The sequence below is a fragment of the Ischnura elegans genome, chromosome 5 (assembly GCF_921293095.1).
Source record: "Ischnura elegans chromosome 5, ioIscEleg1.1, whole genome shotgun sequence".
NCBI lineage: Eukaryota > Metazoa > Arthropoda > Insecta > Odonata > Coenagrionidae > Ischnura > Ischnura elegans.
The window spans coordinates 61,236,949-61,256,165 of NC_060250.1; the positions used below are offsets into that span (position 1 = coordinate 61,236,949).

The window sequence follows — 19,217 nt, forward strand, 5'->3', positions numbered from 1 at the left end:
TTCACGCCCTTGTGTATAAGTATTAAGAGTAAATGAATGGCTTTCACGTCGTAACCGCGCTGCAAATATATTCCAACCCTAATTAAAATGCGACCAAAAATCAAGCTTGTAACGGAAGGGACTGGTGCCTCTTCTATGCAGTTTTCTTGGGCTGACTGATCGTCCAATCTCTGTGTTCATGTCTTCATCAATCGTTCTGTCGACTATGCGCTGCTTTTTGGAGGATGAGGGAATCATGTTTGCCAAAGTCTTCGCATTTATCTTCTGAGTATATTAGCTGGGAGATCATTCTTTATGCCCATGGGTGATACGATTGGGTTGATGGGACGGTAGAGTTAGATTTGCGCCAACATTGGAGTAGACCAGGTGAATTACTCGCTTCCTTTTGTCTGCGGTATGCGTAGCAGAGACAAGGTGGGATAGCGAGTTGTCGGAGAAAAGCATATAGTAGAGAAGAGATTGCAAACGCGAGATTTACTTCTATGATACCATTCTCAACATATGAAATTAATGCCGCTGAGGTAGTTTTAATTTTGTACTCTTAGTTACCGGAGGATGAAATAAAAGAATAATTATAATATTTTTGTGACTGTTCATACTAACTTAGCCGTAATGAAGACAGTGGATCATTGTAGGCTGCTGAGAAAATCAGAAATGCGCATAAAAAATAAATAATCATAAAGGAACTAAGTAAAATGTGACTCTTGGCCTGTTTGAAAGTGATTGAAAGTTTTTTTTGATAAATTTTATAGCGCCCATCATTTCGTTCAACCATGATTTGGTCGCTACAAAAGCTTTGCGGCGTAAATGCTATTTCTTGCTACTTCATCACAATTATATTGCTAAGCTTGTGTCATTAATTCCAAAAGTCCTTCGAAAACCGATTGTTTATTACTCCCTCGATAATACTAGCGAACATAGACGGCTTTATATATTCTGCTACTTTTTAGTACTTTCTTGGTGGACAGCCCGAATGAGGATTTTCCGGAAAGTGGTTAAGGCAATCAGAATTTTACGTTTTGATGGGTACTCATCACGAGCTGATAACAATATCTTAAGGTAGATGTACTCGGGCTACCTATCATTTTAGCAAAAGAGTTGCAAAAATTTGAACAAAAGAAAACATAATTATGAATGGAATGTGAGTGCAATTTTGCACTTCAGCACAATGAAAACGTCAAAAATTATTTTAAATGGTATTTACTGTAGTCAACTTGACTAATTTCAACACTGCTTCCTACTTTTTCACCCTGGAATGTTGACGAAACTTTTGAGTACATATTCACAATTTAAGTGGTAAATCCTGAATGAATATTTTTAAATTTATAAACAAAAGATATGTAAGGCGTATGTAGAAGCCGGGAAACTAAATATATATTTGCGTAATTTTGGCTAAGTCGATGTAGTGGTTTGCGTTTTGTGGTGTTGGTACCTGAGATTCCCAGCCGCCTTGCCAGTTTCAGGCAGTTTTATGCAAATATTTTTGTGGATTTCTCCATTTTCCGGGTTATCGCCGCGTTTCGTGGTTAGAGGTGACGACAGTTTCGCCAGGATTCCACCAGGCGTCTTCAGGTCGAATCGGTGTTTTTGCCGCGTATATATAGCTCTCCCTCCTCGCGGCCGCGGTGGTGTTGGCCGGTTACCCTTGCTGCTGCGCCGTGATTGGTTGGATTTCTAATCACTTTCTTCCAGGCGTTGGTTATATTGGTGATGATTATATATTTATTATTTTATCACGAACTTACACTTTCCCGTACATATTTAGATTTTTCACTAAATTTTGCTTCAAGTGGGTGCCGTCTCAAGAACTTCTTGTTACAAACAGCTATGCTAGTTCGAAAAAAACTGTATTTATACATAAAAGCCCATTTTAAATTATCCTAATTTTATCGTCAAATATCTCAAAAACGGCACATGGAAATCCCTTTTTCTTTAGATTATTTAAAGTGCCTGTTTTAAAGAATATGTGACCAAAGTTTCATCAAACTCTAACTACCTTAAATAGCCATTGAATGTTAGCTTGGGCACAATGTCATCCTTGAAATGTGATCGTTAGTACAGCATTAATTGGCACAATGTCATCCTTGAAAAACTTAATCCCATTTGACTTCACTATTGTAAAGTTTTAGTTGAATGCGTATGCTAATCCTTCCCTGACCTTGTACTCAAGACGTTCTATATCAATGAATTAGATATTAATTGCATTAATTTAAATTGCGTTTTAATTCATCCCTATTTAAAGTCAACGTGAGGATATTTGATTTTCATCCTTATGAAGGATATGAGTTATGTAGCGCCAGGCACTGATTTTGAGAGCCTAATGGATAATTATTATAATAACATTAGAATTGATTGGTGTTTAATTTTGCTCTTTCAGGAACGTATACGGATTAATGCGTGGTGTTTTTCTTGGCGTGTTTCTTGTGGTTTTGGTTCATTGTGTGATATTTGTGCTTCGAAGATTGTGTTGGAAAATATTATTGGATACACGGATAGTTTCATTGGACTAGAATGGAATTTAATGCCCACTGTCCTTGAATTGTAATATATGGTTCATCACAGCTTTTCAAATAGATCTTGTTACTAGCTTTCTGCCATTTTACATCCTTGGAGCAGAGCCCAACCTAATTCGTAATCCTATATCTTTACTTTATTCTCGTGTATAAATGAAAGCTATTTCTTCATTTGATCTCCGAAACTCTTTAAATTTGCTACTATCCTTCTTAAGTGCACAAATGGTTGTATTAACATATTATGATTAACTCAATACAGCCAAGATTCAAAAAGTTAATTAGTAGATGACAAATGTAGCCCTCGAGAATTACAATTATATCATATGATAACGTTGATAGAAGAGGTGTTACGCTGTGAGAAAGAGATTTATGTGGAATTTCCGCTGAATTCTTCTGCATTATTTATGCATGTCTAAGAAAAATGCGTTTAAGAGTTTGATATTGCACGTTCACTTCGAGGGGAGAAATACGAAAACCTGACAGAATTGGGAAATAATAACAATTTAGATGAAGAGTTTACTAAAAAGTAAGAAAATAAAGCTGAATCAGAGTGTGTTATTTTGATTCCGTGTATCTAAAATGCATAAATTGATACTTTTTATCGTGCATTTGAAGGCGAAAGAATGAAAATGGTCAGAATTTAGCATAGTGATAAGGGTGGTTGTAACGTACCCCTGGAGAGGAACAGCTGTAGAATCTCGAACTGGTTGCAGTGCGCGGCGAGGATGATTGGGGAGACATCTGGCGAGAAGTCGGAGCCCTCGTCGCCCACGGACGTCGTCCCCTTGTGGGCGTCGAACCCCAAGCCCCCGCCGCGCGACGCCACCCACTCGGGCGCCAGCGTGGCCACCGTGACGCTAGGGTGGTCCACCAGCATCTCCACGATCCGCGGAACGCCCTCCGTGATGGCGTGGAGTAAGGCATCGCCTGAAAGGAAAATTGAAAGTGATGAATGGAATTATGGTACGCAGGGTCATTATATAGGCGCCTCATTTATCCACTTATAATACATATAAGTACAACTTTGTACAAGTATAACTTTAATTTTTCCTGTATAAATTGCGCTACCACATGAACACATTGCTTTTATAAAGCTTCCTTACAAAAAACACGAACTTTTGGTGCAACATTTTATAAAATTATTGCTTGAGGACAATTAGTGTTAACAAAAACACTACTTAGGCATTCTGCGTAATTAAATGCATAGAAAACATAGTTTTGCTTTATGCATAGATTATTTTTTCTTTATTCATTGAAATACCAACGAAAGGAGCAATTTATTGGCCTTTACATCGGGGTATATTTTAACTATGAAACGTTCGCATACATCCATGCCCTTCATAGGGGACTTACTTTAGCTCGTGATCGTCTGATTGGCAGGCGACGACTTTACCCCGCCGTCACCGAGGCCGATTGGTATGTTATATCCAGAGAGTTCATGGTACCATCTTTAAGTTTATTGAACCGTTGTCTCGATACTCTTTTCGCACTCTACATGTAGTCAGTCAAGCAAGGCAACGGTGAAAATCTGAAATGGCGTCTACGGGATTGGTAGAATTAAAGGTAATTGCAGCTTCGTGAGACTCGTCAGGGTGAGAATTACGTTCTCATTTTTCCTCCTTAGTCGCGTATTCGGGTCACGATGGGGACATTGGGAAGGAAAGTCAGAACTGAGTCGTTGGCGTACCCGAATATCATTTGGCATTCGGGCCAAAGAAAGTTTCCGAGGAAATTAGAGCATTGTACTCCATCAAAAAATTTAAAACCTCAAGTAATTTAAGAAAGGGGAGGTAACATGCTTGAAATGGTGACATTAAGCTCTGCGGCAGAAGAATATTCAATTTTCCACTTGTGTACGTAGATAGTAATTAAAAGTATGGGTTAGAATCAAATAGCTCCATTTAAGTATTAAAAATTTCTAAATTTTTTTTAAGTTTTCTTAAATAACTCGTTAGCTACCATAGTTAAGATTTAACTACCAAAGATTTTAGTGGATTTGAGTGTTAAAACTTACATTTTTTGATGAAATATGTTGAGGAATGGTCACCTATGACAGGATCTCTGCTTTAGTTTTCTCTCATTAAAATCAAGTGTTCCTACGCATAGAAGCCATGGTCACGTTGAAACCGTCGCTACTCAGGGACTCCGCGTTGTTTTACGCATGGTGAAGTTGCTACTAATTATCTTGGAAAAATACAATAAAGACGGTAACATAGTTATTAATTTCTTTTCCTTATGGAATTATTCCTTGTTTCTCTACCGTGGCATGTAAGGTAGTTTAAAAACGTTTAGTTATTTTTGTCATTTTTAGCTTTAGCGTATAGCGTTTAGTGTATTAGTGTGCTTTAGCGTATTTTATTGTATAATTTTTCCCCCGAATCCGTCCATGTTTATTTGACTGAAAGAGATTTTTGGAAAATAACTCAATAGTAACTTTGTCACAATGCTTTGTTTTATGCGAAATATTAATGGATTACTTCCTCTCATATATTGCGTTATTTTTTATTATTTTTATGGATGTCCTATGCGCATGTGAAAATGGAATGGAACACTGCAATAGGTTTATTTTTTATTCCGATAGTTGGTGAAGTCCTAAATTTAAATAGAACCTATTATGCTCTTTAATCCGTTGATCGAGTGTAGGGCAACTGCTCTAAGGGTAAAGGGTCCAAATCTCGCGTGAGGTCGTCGGACTACCCATACGAAAATCCTACGAAAAAGTACGAGGTGGTCGAGGGAAAAGAACTCTCCTCCCCCTACCCGGACTGTGTAAAGTTCATTCGATAGTGGTACCGTCTTGTATGAGCCTTACACTCACCAATGCAATCCAACTTTGCATTTGAACCACTGGCTGAGTAAACTTCCAGATTTTTTTAGACTGGTAGGTGCTATGTAGTTCTTTTTAAGTTCTATATTTCAAAATTTCAACGCATATTTTAAGGTATTTGATGCCGTATAATGTCATCGTATTAGTCCATAATTTTAACAATTTAATCTGGAAGCCTTTCCTCAAGAAATGAACTAACTGTGGGTTGAACTTAAAGTTGTCGGTCATGGTATCATTTTCGTTTGTTATTTTTGGTCCAGGCAAAGGACTTTAAAGACTTAAAATGTCGTCAATTTGCGCAATTTATAGTTTGATAGAACACAGTTTAATTCGAGACTCAAATGACCGATGGCGGCGCTGCTGTCAGTGACGTCAATTTCCAATATGGCCGCCAGAATGATGGTAAAATCAAAACAATCGTAAAGCATTGGCGTACGGAGAGAACATAAACCTTAATATCAAGAGCTAATAAGATAGAAATATTCTTTTAAAACCTTCATATGGTGTATTTATCGGCTTCTTTCGTCCGTAAGAAGATCTAGAACTGAAGAAAACTGCTTGACGATGTAACTAAAGGTGTTTATAATGTACCTAATCAAACCAGTCAGGTTTGATTCTCGACTTGCATCCATCCGACTCGTATTACGTTTCTTCCTAGCCATTTCTATCGAATACACTACAAAAGAACTTAATTGTATTTCATACACAATCTGCCGCTTCAATACATGGAACCATAATCCATTCCAGGCAGTTTTCGTGTTGTATTTGGGCGCTACAGCCGTCTGCTTCACTGATGTGGAATGCTGTGTTCACCTATATTATTATCATATTTCCGGATAATAAATGTACAAAATAGTTATTTGGTGTGATTTACCATTGGGAAATGATTTTGTTTGGTATAATTTAGAAATTTAAGGAAGACTTAAGGACTTTTACTGTTGATTCACATCTCCGTTGACAACCTGTTCTTGGTAAAATCATGGAGACGATAGTTATTCGTTCTTTAACCTCATGTTGAAGTATGTACATACTAGTTACTGAACAGCAAGGTTTCAGATAAATAATGTCTACTACTACTAATTTAGCTACATTTAATAATTTCATTAATAATTCCTCAGATGAAAATATACAAGTTGGTGTAATTAATAGGTAATTTGCAAAAGGCTCGTATGTATGTTAGGTTTTAAAAATCGTCTGCTTTGAGTTACAAAACACATTCATTTGCTCAAAGTATTGCATTCAGAACTGGTATGCTCTATCCTCGAATTTAACAGAGTTATATGGCATCCTTATTATAAAGTGTAAATGATTAAAACTGAAAGGGTACAAAGCAAGTTTTAAACTACTATGGTAGATTCAACACTAAACATACCCCATACAGAGAAAAAATGCCTTTTGGATATCCAACCGCTGATGGTTAGAAGGAAACTGAATGGCCTGATATTTTTACATGAATCATGTAATAATATGATAAGTAGAACTTGTCTTAATAATATTAGCTTTAATCGTTCGGTTACCTCAGAAAGGAATTGCAATATTATCTTTGTAATATTCTGTAGAAACAATATTATTTATAGCAATCTTATTAACACCAGGTTATGCTTATTCGACAGAGCATCACATGAAATTGGCTGAGTTTTGAATTTAAATTGGGTATCACAGTTAAGTAATAATCCGTTGAATGAGTTATTGTAACTGTCTACGGGGAAAGGTATTTGGGGACTAAGTTTCTTTGCCCACTATTACATTTCAAAGTCGAAATGAAACTTGGCATTGCCTTGAATAGGTGAAAGTCGTCCATTTCTTGTCTGAAAGCAGTATGTTCTGTGACTATGTATGACTTCGAATTGTCTACTGAATTGACACCTGGAATCAATCAAAATAAGCTAATTATGTTTACCATAATTCATATATTACTAATTTACATCGTGAGACGCTCTTAAAAATCGTTCTTTCAATGGTACAGTAGGTTCAGCCTCCTTGCTATTGATACTTAACGTCAATCTTGAGTTACTATACTCAGCAACTTCAGGTAAATTGTTCAATAGCACATCGCGCACAGAAGAAAAAAAAACACATTTATCAGACTAACACGGGTAAATACCATCCCGCTCATAATAATGGCAATGTAAATATTGAGTATGTTATACTGAAAATCTCGAAAACCGCGATCACGGATATCGGATACTTTGATGCATTGGATATAAGCTATTTTTCTACCTTTTTCTGCGTAACCTGACACATGAACGATTTTCAATTGAAATAACACTGTGTTAATAGATATAACATGTAAAACCAACGTATCTCCATTAAAATCGCCCTAAGCAAGAGCTTTCTGCTCCTACCTACGTGCGGGAACAACAGCCGTCGCCTCGCTTTGAAACAATTACACTTCTGCTGCAGTTATTACAGGGTCGTAGAATTAAAGAATATTTAACCTCAAGTAACGGTAATAATTGCTTTGAAACCAAAAAGTACGTATCCCCCGTAACTAGTCAATAAAACAGTGTAAAGGTCTCATATACACTATTCCTCATAGCACTACCGCGTCATGACCATCGTTCCTCTGTTACGAGCGTTCTCCGCCAGGTGGTGTCTCCCTTGGCTGGAATCGCGATATTCGCGATTGCTATGAAGGTCATTCTCAATAGGCCAAAAATTTACCCCTGGGAGTAAAAATTGGCGTTTTCAAGCTCTTTGCTGCCAATGCGCTTTCCCATCTGACTAAAAGTTTTACTTTCAACTCGACTTCTGCGGATCACCCTTATTCCATATTGGCTCTGCCTGAGACAGGTGAAATATTCTAATTATTCTAAGACGCTTCGTGATGATTGATATAATCATGTGTTTAGAAAATTGTTCAATTTGTGTATTTTGACTTTAAAGTTTGCGGACAGCTTTGTTGCTGCCAATTTTGAATTCCGTCCACCCTGATGTGTGGGATTTCCCTCGACACAGGTGCAATTTCACTTCTCGTGCGGCTCATTAATATTTATGCAGCGTCTCATGTAGGATACGGAAACAAATGCTGGTGTTCGGGTTCAATTTCAATCTTATGTGAGATAACCTCCTAATTTAGGTTTTAATTAATTCCAAAATACGCCGAGAACCATTCCCGCATTAATTACTTACTGTATAATTCATCGGATGGATTTTTGCGCATTTTTTGTTACTTTTGTTATCTCCATTATCAGGAAGAAGATGGAGGAAATATATATTCCTCGTTAGTGTCTTGTCATTGAGAAATGAAATTTAACACATTGCTATCGATTAGACAGGTGTTTATGCAAAAGCGTAATTATCAGATACGACCACTCCAATTTATGTTGAAATTGAAGTTCAGAAAAGTCCATGCGGATAAAGTTTCAGACGTTACGGTGTTTACAAGTAGTATAATGACGAAATATTAGAATATGCAGTTATTTTTGTAATACCTTTCTTTTGAATAAAACGTAATTTAATTTAAGTGATTTACTTAGCATTCCACTGCATTATTCTTGAGTAAGATAAATCTGTTAACCTCGGATGCTAACCAAAGGTGTGTTCAAGTGGCTGCATATGTTCGTGCCATAAACGAACTGCTGAATAGTTTAAGGACAGGGAAGCATGACATTTTTCGATAGGTACCGCATTATGTTTTTTCGTCTCGACCTCAATTAGTATTATTGTAGCTGCGTTTGATATTGACGTGGAGAAGGCGCCAACAGGGCCCGAAACGGCCGAAAAAATCTGGACATATAATGATGACCTATAGCAGAATTGCCAGTTTCATTCTTATGTTCTTGATCATTTATGTAATTGATGATGTCCTTTTGGGTTTAATGAAAGATTAGCATCATTTTGATTTTCATAGTTTTGAACTGTATTGCTTAATTACGTTGACTTTCTTATTAACATTTCTGCGAAATCTACATTCCCCTATAGGTCATAGGGGAAAGGACTTCGGAATACTTTGATGTTCCTTTTTGGACCAATGTCTATTTGCAACCGAATGTGTACCATATAATTATTTCTTAGATAAATTATTTTTTTATTATTTCCTTCATAATTAGATGTATGTTCTCTGTGAAGTATTTTTCCTTTAAAAATTTACCAAAATAAGTTTATTTTTCACTTTTATCAACCAATAGAAAAGGAGGGAGAGAGTTCACGTGTTCATTATTTCCTTCGTATTTAGAGACTTGTTCTCTGTGTAGTTTTTTTCTTTTAAAGTTTTACCAAAATATATTTTCTTTATTAATTTATTAATCCAGGAGAGAGTTGAAGTTCTTCTTATAGCAGAAATAGTATTAGGTACGCATAAAATTGAATGCGGGCTGATGTTGAGGGGAAACTCAACATATCCTTCTTTGGAAGCCACTCGGATGATTGCGAGATGCAGTTGATCACGTCGATAACCGCGCCGAAGGCAGGTAAATTTCAGCTCTTCCAGTGACCCTTAGCCCAATCCAACTAGCCAGTTTACTAGGGAACACGAATAAAATAGTGTATGTGCACCGTTGTTGGTGTGAAGTTATATTTTTCTAAAAAATATAAACTTGAATCTACAAATTATTAACAAAGTGCAGGAGCAGTTGTTCAGTACAAACACAATACTTTAAGAATTGGATCAATTATTATTATTTTTTAAAAATAGGTATTTTCCATTTTTTATTTTTTTTACTCTATCATTCTGGTAATTTTCTTTTGAATTTATTTTTTATTATTTTTCTCGCAAGTGTCATGCGAAATTACAGTCCAAATTTTATTAATGTGATAGTATTTTATTAATTTTTTCATAGTTGTTATTTTTCTTTCAAAAATAATTTCAATGTGGAAACAGTAACATTACTTATCAATAACCAATGATTTATTAGGAGGTGAAGATATACAGGGAAAAATCATAGAAGAGTGACTTGATGAGGCAGGCGAGATGCAGTTGCTCTTGATGCATAATTAACCTCGTCTCTCTCTCTCTCTCTCTCTAGGCCTGCGAGAGCGAATGTTTAGTCACGGAGGAGCAGACACACCACTGCAGAGGCGGCACGGGGCGATTGCGAAAGAGGTAAATCTCACTTGCGGGGGGTGAGAGGAGTCAATGGCGGAGTTGGGGGGAAAAAAAGGAAGGAGGGATTATAAGGTGAGCGCTTTCGTCTCTCTCTTTTTTTTCTCTCTCTCTATCGCTCTACCATGTGCAAGTCTTCAGTGTGATGGTGATGACCTGGTCTTTCTCTTGCGGGGTGGATTGAAAGCTCACACGGAATTAACCGCGAGTGTAGGGTATACATATGGGTGCACTAAGCACTCGGGCGCACAAAAGATCGCCAAGTTGAGAGGCGTGTTTGCTCAGCAGTTTTTCCACCTCCCGATGAAAGGGAAGGAAATGAGAGCAGAGGATGAGAGGGATTGACGCAATGGCGAGAGAAGCGGAATGAAAAGCAATTTGCCCCCAACCTACTTTCTTCAGGGTTCGTCCGCGTCTGACTTCTCGTGAAGATTTTTTAATCACTAATTCGTTGTCCTCACATCGCAGCGAGATGTTTTACGCATGCTTTGACAAAGTATATGTATTCTTTGATGTGAGGAGGCAATGTCGAGGGTATCGGGTTGGTATGGTAGCTAGAGTGCTGACGGGTGATGGATCTATGGGGGGTGGGGGGGGGGGGAGAGCTAATGGGGCTGTAGCCCCCCCTTGGGTATCCAATTTACACTATATATAATGTTAATTTTCTTCCGAGTCCCACTGCTGCTGCAATTTTTAACCCCACTTAGCCCCCCCTTGTCCCTATCCTGAATCCGCCACTGGTGCTGACTGCCCATGCAGATGATCCGAGTTCAAATTCCGGCGGTGGCAGAGATTTTTCAGAAGCTGCTCGATACCTAATTAAGTGATTTGTGGACGGCGCTTCAAGTTCAGCACTCCGTCCGTCGTATGGGACGTTAAACCGCGGTCCCCTTGACGCCTTTTGTTTAGAGCAGGCTAATGCCGACTCCGGGTTTTCTCTCCACCCTTCCTTATCTACCCTTCCCTCATGGCGCAAATGACCTCAGCTGTTGGTCGCCTCCTCCATATACCAAACCTGAAAATGTCGAGTGCTGGTCACCAGATATTATTGGAAAAGTAAATATTTTAGCAGAATGTTTTCTTTGATGATCATTAGATTGTTGCCACTGTATACTCCTTTGTTACTCCAGCAGGAGAGAATAAACGACGCTGCAATATTGTTGTTGGGCAAAAATGTAGGCTACAAATATTTATGTTATCATTGCTAACAACCAATAATAATTACTTATACGATCGCAAAGAATAGTTTTTCGTATTAGCTGCAATATTTTTGCAGCCAGGTAAAACAAATCGTTCTTTGGTTCCTTGTGGTAGATGTCATAAAATCTCACAATATTGAATATTGATATGAACCTGTTCCACATTCCTAGGGGAGGGTGGTTGGAAGAGTGTGCTTATTTTCTCTTGCACTCGTTATCGTTATCCTTGAGACCATCTCCCTCTTCTATCGCTCGATCCGAGTGTGTGTGTGAATGTGCGGTGGTGGATCTAAAGGGGAACGTGAGGGGGCTATAGCTTCCCCCCATTAGATCAAAACACACGTACCAGATGAAATCGAAATTTTTGGATATTGCCACTTTGTAAAAAAAGTATTTATTTGTATTTTCCGATACATTTACCTACTTTAACGAATTGAAATAAGTATTAGCTCTAAATTTTCACTTTTTTTGGTATGTTACAATCCAGTAGCAAATACAGAGAGGGGCTATAGCCCTTTGGGTATCCAATTTACACTAGATAGAATGGTAATTTTGTTCGGACCCCCAATACTGCTGGTAGGTTACCCCCCACTCAACCTTCCCCATGTCCCTATCTTGGATCTGTTGGAGATATAGTAACAGTTGATGTTTGTAAACAGTTTGTTATCACCATTGTTCTAGTTTACGTGCCTCTAGTAAGAATCATCTGAGCGTTATACATACGAGGATGATAAGTTGATGAGAGAAAGAGAAATACCAATCACCAAGATATATGATAGCACCAAACTGGAAATGGACAGAACAGATCAGCCAGTTCGAAAATCATCAAGAGAATGCAAGGGGGTGCCACCAAAATGGTTATCATACACTGTTAAAATTAACCCAAAGCCCGATCCAGAGTCTTTAGAAGAGGTAATGGAATTGCCTGCGAATGAAAGAGAGGAGTGGATGAAAGCCGCTGATGAAGAAATAAAATCTCTCGAAGAAAATAAAACATGGATTTTAACTAAATTGCCTGAAGGAAACATGCCATTGGATGCAAATGGGTGTTCAAAACAAAATATGATTCAAATGGAGATATTTGTCGACGAAAAGGAAGACTTGTTGCAAAAGGTTACTCTCAAAAATATGGAGAAGACTACGATTCAACCTTTGCACCAGTTGTAAGACAAAGCACCTTTAGAGTCCTTATGAGCATAGCCGCAGAACGAAGGCTGTTTGTCCGACATTTTGATGTGAAAACAGCATTTCTTAATGGCGACATCGAAGAAGAATTATACATGAAACAACCACCGGGCTACACAAAAACCACTGAAGATAAGCTAGTTTGCAAGCTTCAAAAATCAATATATGGACTGAAGCAGTCAGCAAGAGCTTGGAATGTCAAAATAAGTGATGTTTTGCTTGAAAAAGGATTTCAGCGCAGCCTAGCAGATCCATGTCTTTATACGAAGAATGAAAATGAGAAAAAGATGTATATTCTGATTTATGTAGATGACCTGATTATAATTCATGATAATGAAGATAAAATTAAGGAACTAAGACAAATGTTGAATCATCACTTTGAAGTAAAAGATTTGGGAGATGCAACTAACTATTTAGGAATACAAATCCAGAGAAAAGAGGATGGAAGTTTTCAGTTAAATCAGAAATCCAAAATAGATGGAATATTGAAAAAGTTCGGGATGGAAGATGCAAAAGGTGTATCTATACCGATGGATCCTGAATATCCCAAATTGAAAGGAGAGAATGATGCCTTGCCAAATAATGGAAAATATAGGGAAGCAGTGGGGGCACTTCTGTATATTTCAACAACTACTAGACCAGATATTTCTGGAGCAATGAGTATTCTCTGCAGACGGGTTAGTAATCCCAGACAGCGAGATTGGGAAGCTTTAAAGAAACTAATGCGTTATCTCAAGAAAACCAGTGATATGGCATTGAATATTTATGCCTGTGAAGATCTTAAATTGACTGGATATGTAGATGCCGACTGGGGTGGAGATATACAAGATAGGAAATCTACAAGTGCATATATTTTTAAGTTGGGAAACAGTGCAATTTCCTGGTCCAGCAGGAAGCAGTCTTCTGTCGCTCTGTCTACAACAGAGGCTGATTATGTTTCTGCAGTATCTGCCAGTCAGGAAGGTGTTTGGCTACGACAATTACTGCATGATCTGGGGGAGGTGCAGAATGAACCAATAATAATCTATGAAGACAACCAGGGATGCATAAAAATAGCTTCAAATGAAAAATTTAGTGCCAGAACGAAGCACATCGATGTCCGGCACCATTTTATAAGAGATTTAATGAAAAATAATGTTATTCAGCTTGTTTACTGCAGGAGTGAGGACATGATTGCTGATGCACTGACGAAGCCACTTCCAAAAATAAAATTTGAAGAATTAAGGAATGGAATGGGCCTGACGACATAAGCTGTTAAGTGGGGGTGTTGGATATATAGTAACAGTTGATGTTTGTAAACAGTTTGTTATCACCATTGTTCTAGTTTACGTGCCTTTCTAAAGTAAAGAAAAATAAAAGGCTGAGCTACCGAAAAGAATAAGCTGCATTCTTTCGGCGCAAAATCCAACTGGATCTGTCACTGAATGTGTGAAAGACTTCCCAAGGAGTGATTAGTTTTTCAAACACGTTTATAAGGGATTCAGTGGACCGCTAGTTTTGGTAGGCGATCTTTGAGACAAAACCACGGATGTGAAAGATTTATACGATCAGGAATCCTGTTGATCTACCCTCGAGCTGGTTGAAAAAAAGAAAAAGGGGGATTTCTAATGGACTAATGCATCAAGGTGTCGGGTGGAAAGAGAAAAAAACAGAAACGTGGATTTGATGACGCCATTGGCTTAAGTTGTTCTTGATCTCTGTGTTTGCTTGAGTGCAGGAAACCAGAGTTCTAATTTAGCGTATGAAATGATAATTTTAAGCATAAAAACTTGCTTTCACTTATTTGTGGAAATAGTCAAAAATTGATTTTTGGGTTGTTTTCATTTTCTGTTTTCAAATTTGCTCGGTGGAGAAGTAAATGTCGAGATAATTAATCACACCTCCTTGATGTTTGGGAAGAAAAAGTTGGGCGTGATTTTCCTTGATGTTTTCCGAATTCTGATTCTTTGGAAAAAAATTTCGCCATCCTCCTCCTGCTCTTAAGAATGTGACGATGGAATTATAAGTGACGTGAGCGGAGGGCTTTTCCACATCGAATACGCGTGTAATAAATCATGAAGGATTTTTTCCATATGTCTCATGGCAATGATGGGACTCATAAATTATTCATTGGAGTGAGACCTCTTAAGTCAACATCCTAGTCCTTTTTGTGTGACTAATTCCTTCTTCAATTCCTCTCACTAGTATTTGTATTCTATTGGGTTCTGTATTTTCTTATGGCATTTTTTTGTATAGGTTATTCATGGTAAGGTGGCCAGGACAATGGTAATTGACTGTTACCATTTAAATGTATCCTGTTCACGGTGATTTTTACATAACTATAATGTTCCAAGAACGTAATGATAGAGGAAAAATGTTGGCAAAATTAATTAATGGAGTAAAAAGCAGATGCTGTTTATGAATTAAAATTGCTTCGGTACTAGTGAAATTTACAATTTCATGCTTTTATCACAGTTTTTATGTCCATCGTTAATGACAATGTAAAAATTTTCTACGGACTGTTTAAATGTGTGCTGCGCGTTGATAATGTGGATTGTTAATGTCGAAAATTATACGATATCTCTGGTTTGGAATTAGGAATATTTCGTTGTGCATTAAGTCTAGTATAATTCGTAATTTACTGCGGACTAAAGTAGTTCTGCGACAACCACGCGTTGCATTGCATGAAAATAATTATTAATTCAATGCAATAAATCGTACGAATGTCGGATAAGTAATTTAGCAACTTCATTTGAATACGATTTTCAGGCTAACTATATTTTATATTCCTTTATTGGAGAAGAAATCATGAAAAGATTTTTTAAGTGGATCGCAAAGCACGCTTCCATCGGTGGGATGTGATTCTGATTTAAAACCTAGAAAAAATGTGTAGAATTGGAATCCTTGAACTCGGATTCTACGCTCGTGAGGTAGGAATCTTCATTGTAAGTCATCCTATGTAATCTCTGGTATTCCCGACCCAAGTTATGGACCAGTCCATTGCACCCCAGTCATTTTGGTGTGAGTGACTAGAATGTTCATTAAACCTTGAAGGATGATTATCTCCTGCTGTCCTCATCTTGCGGCTAGGATGTCTGAGATAAATCTGCAAGAAATCGCATGGGATGACGCGAGCTTTGTGGAATCGATGTGATATTATCCGCATTCAATATTTGCATAACCCGAAAGAAGACAAGGAAAGAAACTGATTTATATCCTTGCCATGAGAGATCCCAAAAATCGTTTACCTGGTGAGTTGAATCTTCAAATGTCATGTAGTCCTCATTCTTATGACATGGATGACTTCAAAGGAAACTCGCACTGGCTGATATTTGTTGTGTTTGTCTTCGCAAGCGTTAGCTACGGTAGTGAAGAACCAGTGGGTATTGATGTCCAGCAGAGAGTTTCCAATCCGTATTTCTGTTTACTCACAAGGGCTTTATCAAGGGAACTTTAGCTAAAATGACTCCTCGGTAGAGCTAGTGTAGAGTTGCGAGAGAACATTGCGAGTATTTATGAAGATGATCGCAAAAAGGATTTTCCCGTAATATATTTTTCGTATTAACCCAATATTTAGGTATAACAATCGGACAATGGAAATGGATAATTCATCCCTAATGCAAATAATTTCTTCCTAGTTACGGGTGGGTGATAGTTGATTAGTTAGTACTTGGTGTTGCAACCGGAAGCAATTGCAACACCAAGGAATATGTAATCGAATCCTTTTTAAGTTTGACTTGGTTAGAATGATTTATTTTCAAAGCTGATGTCATATTTGGTGTAAAGAGCCAAACGTTCATCATGTTGCAGTTGCTGTATCTTCACCATTTCGTACGAATTTGGCAGTTGCATATCGCGGCCGCGCGACTCCTTCCTGCTTCATATGCGTCAGTAACACCTTGCGCGCCGTACCAGTAGAGAGTTTTTCGAATCATCGTCGCGGAAATGATCCCATCACTTGCAAAAATCTGTTTCCATTCCGGAATTTTATCCCAATCCCGTCAAAAATCGCGTTTTTCCACTTGCAATCTTTTTTTTACATCGTTTATTCACGTAGTTCGCGCATCGCACCCCACTCTGTCTCTCCAAATGGGGCTAAACAACTACTCGATCTTTTACGACCGAAAAAATACGGCCTTCCTTACGGTTGGCCCACCGAGGAACTTAGAGATAGGAATACGAAATAAAATAAAAAGGATTAAAGTGTGGTGACGTACTGTTTTTTTCGGTGCTCTCCCCACGTCTGTCCATATCCTTGAACATGTGTAGACTTCGTCTAAGGGTACAGATTGAAGCGGAGGAAGAGCCGGAAAAAAGTGTAGAGAGGAAAAGTCTCTTTGAAAGTGGGACTCCACGGAAGCCTTCGTGCAAAAGGTTGAAGTTGGCTGTGGGCGAAAGGGTGCAGCCTGCCTTCTGTTCGAATTCCTGCGAAGTTTCATATGATTTGAATATTTTTTCTCGAACGATTTTATCTTTGATGAGCATGGAGTGAAAGTTGGATAATTCTTTATAGGTATTTTATACAAACTTATATTTATATTATGATACTTGTTATATGATACTTTAAAATGTAATATGACAGTAGCTTTATCTTCTCTTTTCCGTAAAAAATTGTCTGTTATAGAAGGGAATTAATGCTCCGCGATTCCGTTAATGATCCGTATAGTGCGGCTTACACCAAGCTGAGCAAATCCAGAATTATTGTTTGTATTTTTAGGTTATCTTTCGCGGGAAAGATTCCAAAACGCGTAGAAACTTGGAAACATCCATTCGAAATCTCCCACCTTATCCCCCCTCCTTCACAGCGTAACTCGTATTTCATTTTCATCAAACAATTCGCTTATTAATATAATTAAATCACTTTTACTCTCGTTTTACCCCAGTTTTAAATAGCTTGTCCAAATTTTCAACCAAATGAATAGAAGTCTTCCACACCTGGCCCAAATAGCGAGATAGGGAATATTAAGAAGAATTAAAAGGATTTAAGTGTGCTGTAAATGGCCTGTTTTCCGTTCGAATGACACTTAAGATTGATTTGAACTCTGTTTTGAAAATTAATTTCATAATTGATACGAATGAGTTCGAACTATGTTCAAAGTCATTCAACAGTGACCATGAGTCATTTAAAATTCCTTTCTCCCACGAAATTGACGTACACAGAAAATAGTTAATACTTGCCGCCTTTATGTCTCGTATTGAGTACAAGACTAACTACTTGTGAACAAAACCAGTCATAGAGATTTCCCAATCCTTTTAGGGAGGAAAGGATATCATTACGGCCAGAATCTTCTTTCCATTCCAAATCTCTCCCTTTGTACCATTCCAAAAGTCGTCGCTTCACTTTGAATCTCTTTATCTGAATCATTTACGTACAAAGTGCGCTCACCGCTCCTCACTGGTACTCTTACAACTGATTGTGCATAACTACTCCTCCTTTATCGCCCGAGTGACGCTAGGGCATACCTTGCGCTCGCTTCGAGTATTTAGAGAGGAAAAAGAAAGCATGGGAAGGATGGAAGCGTGGTGCACATGACCATGTGACCTGCGTTCTTTTGGAACCCCTGTCAAGTTTGATTTTATTTGGACGAATTTTATTCATAAAATCTTTCATATTTGATGTGTATATAGATTCAATCTAGGTGCATTATCATTTAAAGTGTTTATGTTTCCATATTTTCGCCCAAAATTGGCCGTCACTGGGTGGGATAACTGCCGCGCGACTTCTTTCACGAGCCACTGCAAAATTGCCTCCGACGACATGGGCGCAAAACTAGGTAGAGTGTTTTTCCAATCCGTTCCCAAAAGGGAAGCATTCCCAGAACATTCCAGAGCTCTCGTTTCATTCCAAATATCTCGCATCATCCCATTCTATGAGCCCATTTGTTCCCGTCTGGATCATTTTATTTGCATCGCTTCCTCACAGATTGCGCTCACAGCTCCTCACACTTTCCCTCCCAACTGGTGGTGCATAACTACTCCACCTTTTTCTCATCCGTGCGAGGATATACGGCCTTCCCAACGCTCACTCCTACTGCGAAGGGAAAAGAGAGAGAGGGGAAAAAAGGAAAGAATGAAACGGGTTGAAGTGTGCTGTACACCGGGCCGGCCCTTGCGTTCCGTTCCATCCATCTCTTCTCCGCCGTGTGCCGCCCCTGTTTACGAATTCGAAGTGCGGCCTCGGGGGAATGGGACCGATCCAAGAGGAATAGGGGGGGCGAAGGAAGGCATCCGAGGGGGAAGAGCCACCATGAGCGATAAAAGGCTGGTGTGGCCAAGGTTTTTTCCGGGAAGAGTCCTCAAGGGTGGGATTCTTTAAGATTTCGGAGGCAATCCATCATCTTTCGCGTGATTCAAGGGGTGGGACAGAGGAAAGGAGGAGCAAAAGTGCTTTTTGAAGAGGGAAACAAAGCTTGATGGGATAAAAAAACCAACAAATTGTGACCATGTCGATGGAATATTGACGGAATAGC

General features: G+C 38.4%; 1 protein-coding gene across 1 annotated transcript in view; it reads right to left on the bottom strand.

The window, feature by feature from the left end:
* LOC124159704 (transient-receptor-potential-like protein) overlaps positions 1-19,217 on the bottom strand; it is an 89,954-nt gene that overhangs the window by 29,813 nt on the left and 40,924 nt on the right. Inside the window, exon 3 of the mRNA XM_046535614.1 lies at positions 3,186-3,440. Within this exon, the coding sequence (XP_046391570.1) occupies positions 3,186-3,440 (255 nt within the window). The remainder of the gene's footprint in view (positions 1-3,185; positions 3,441-19,217) is intronic.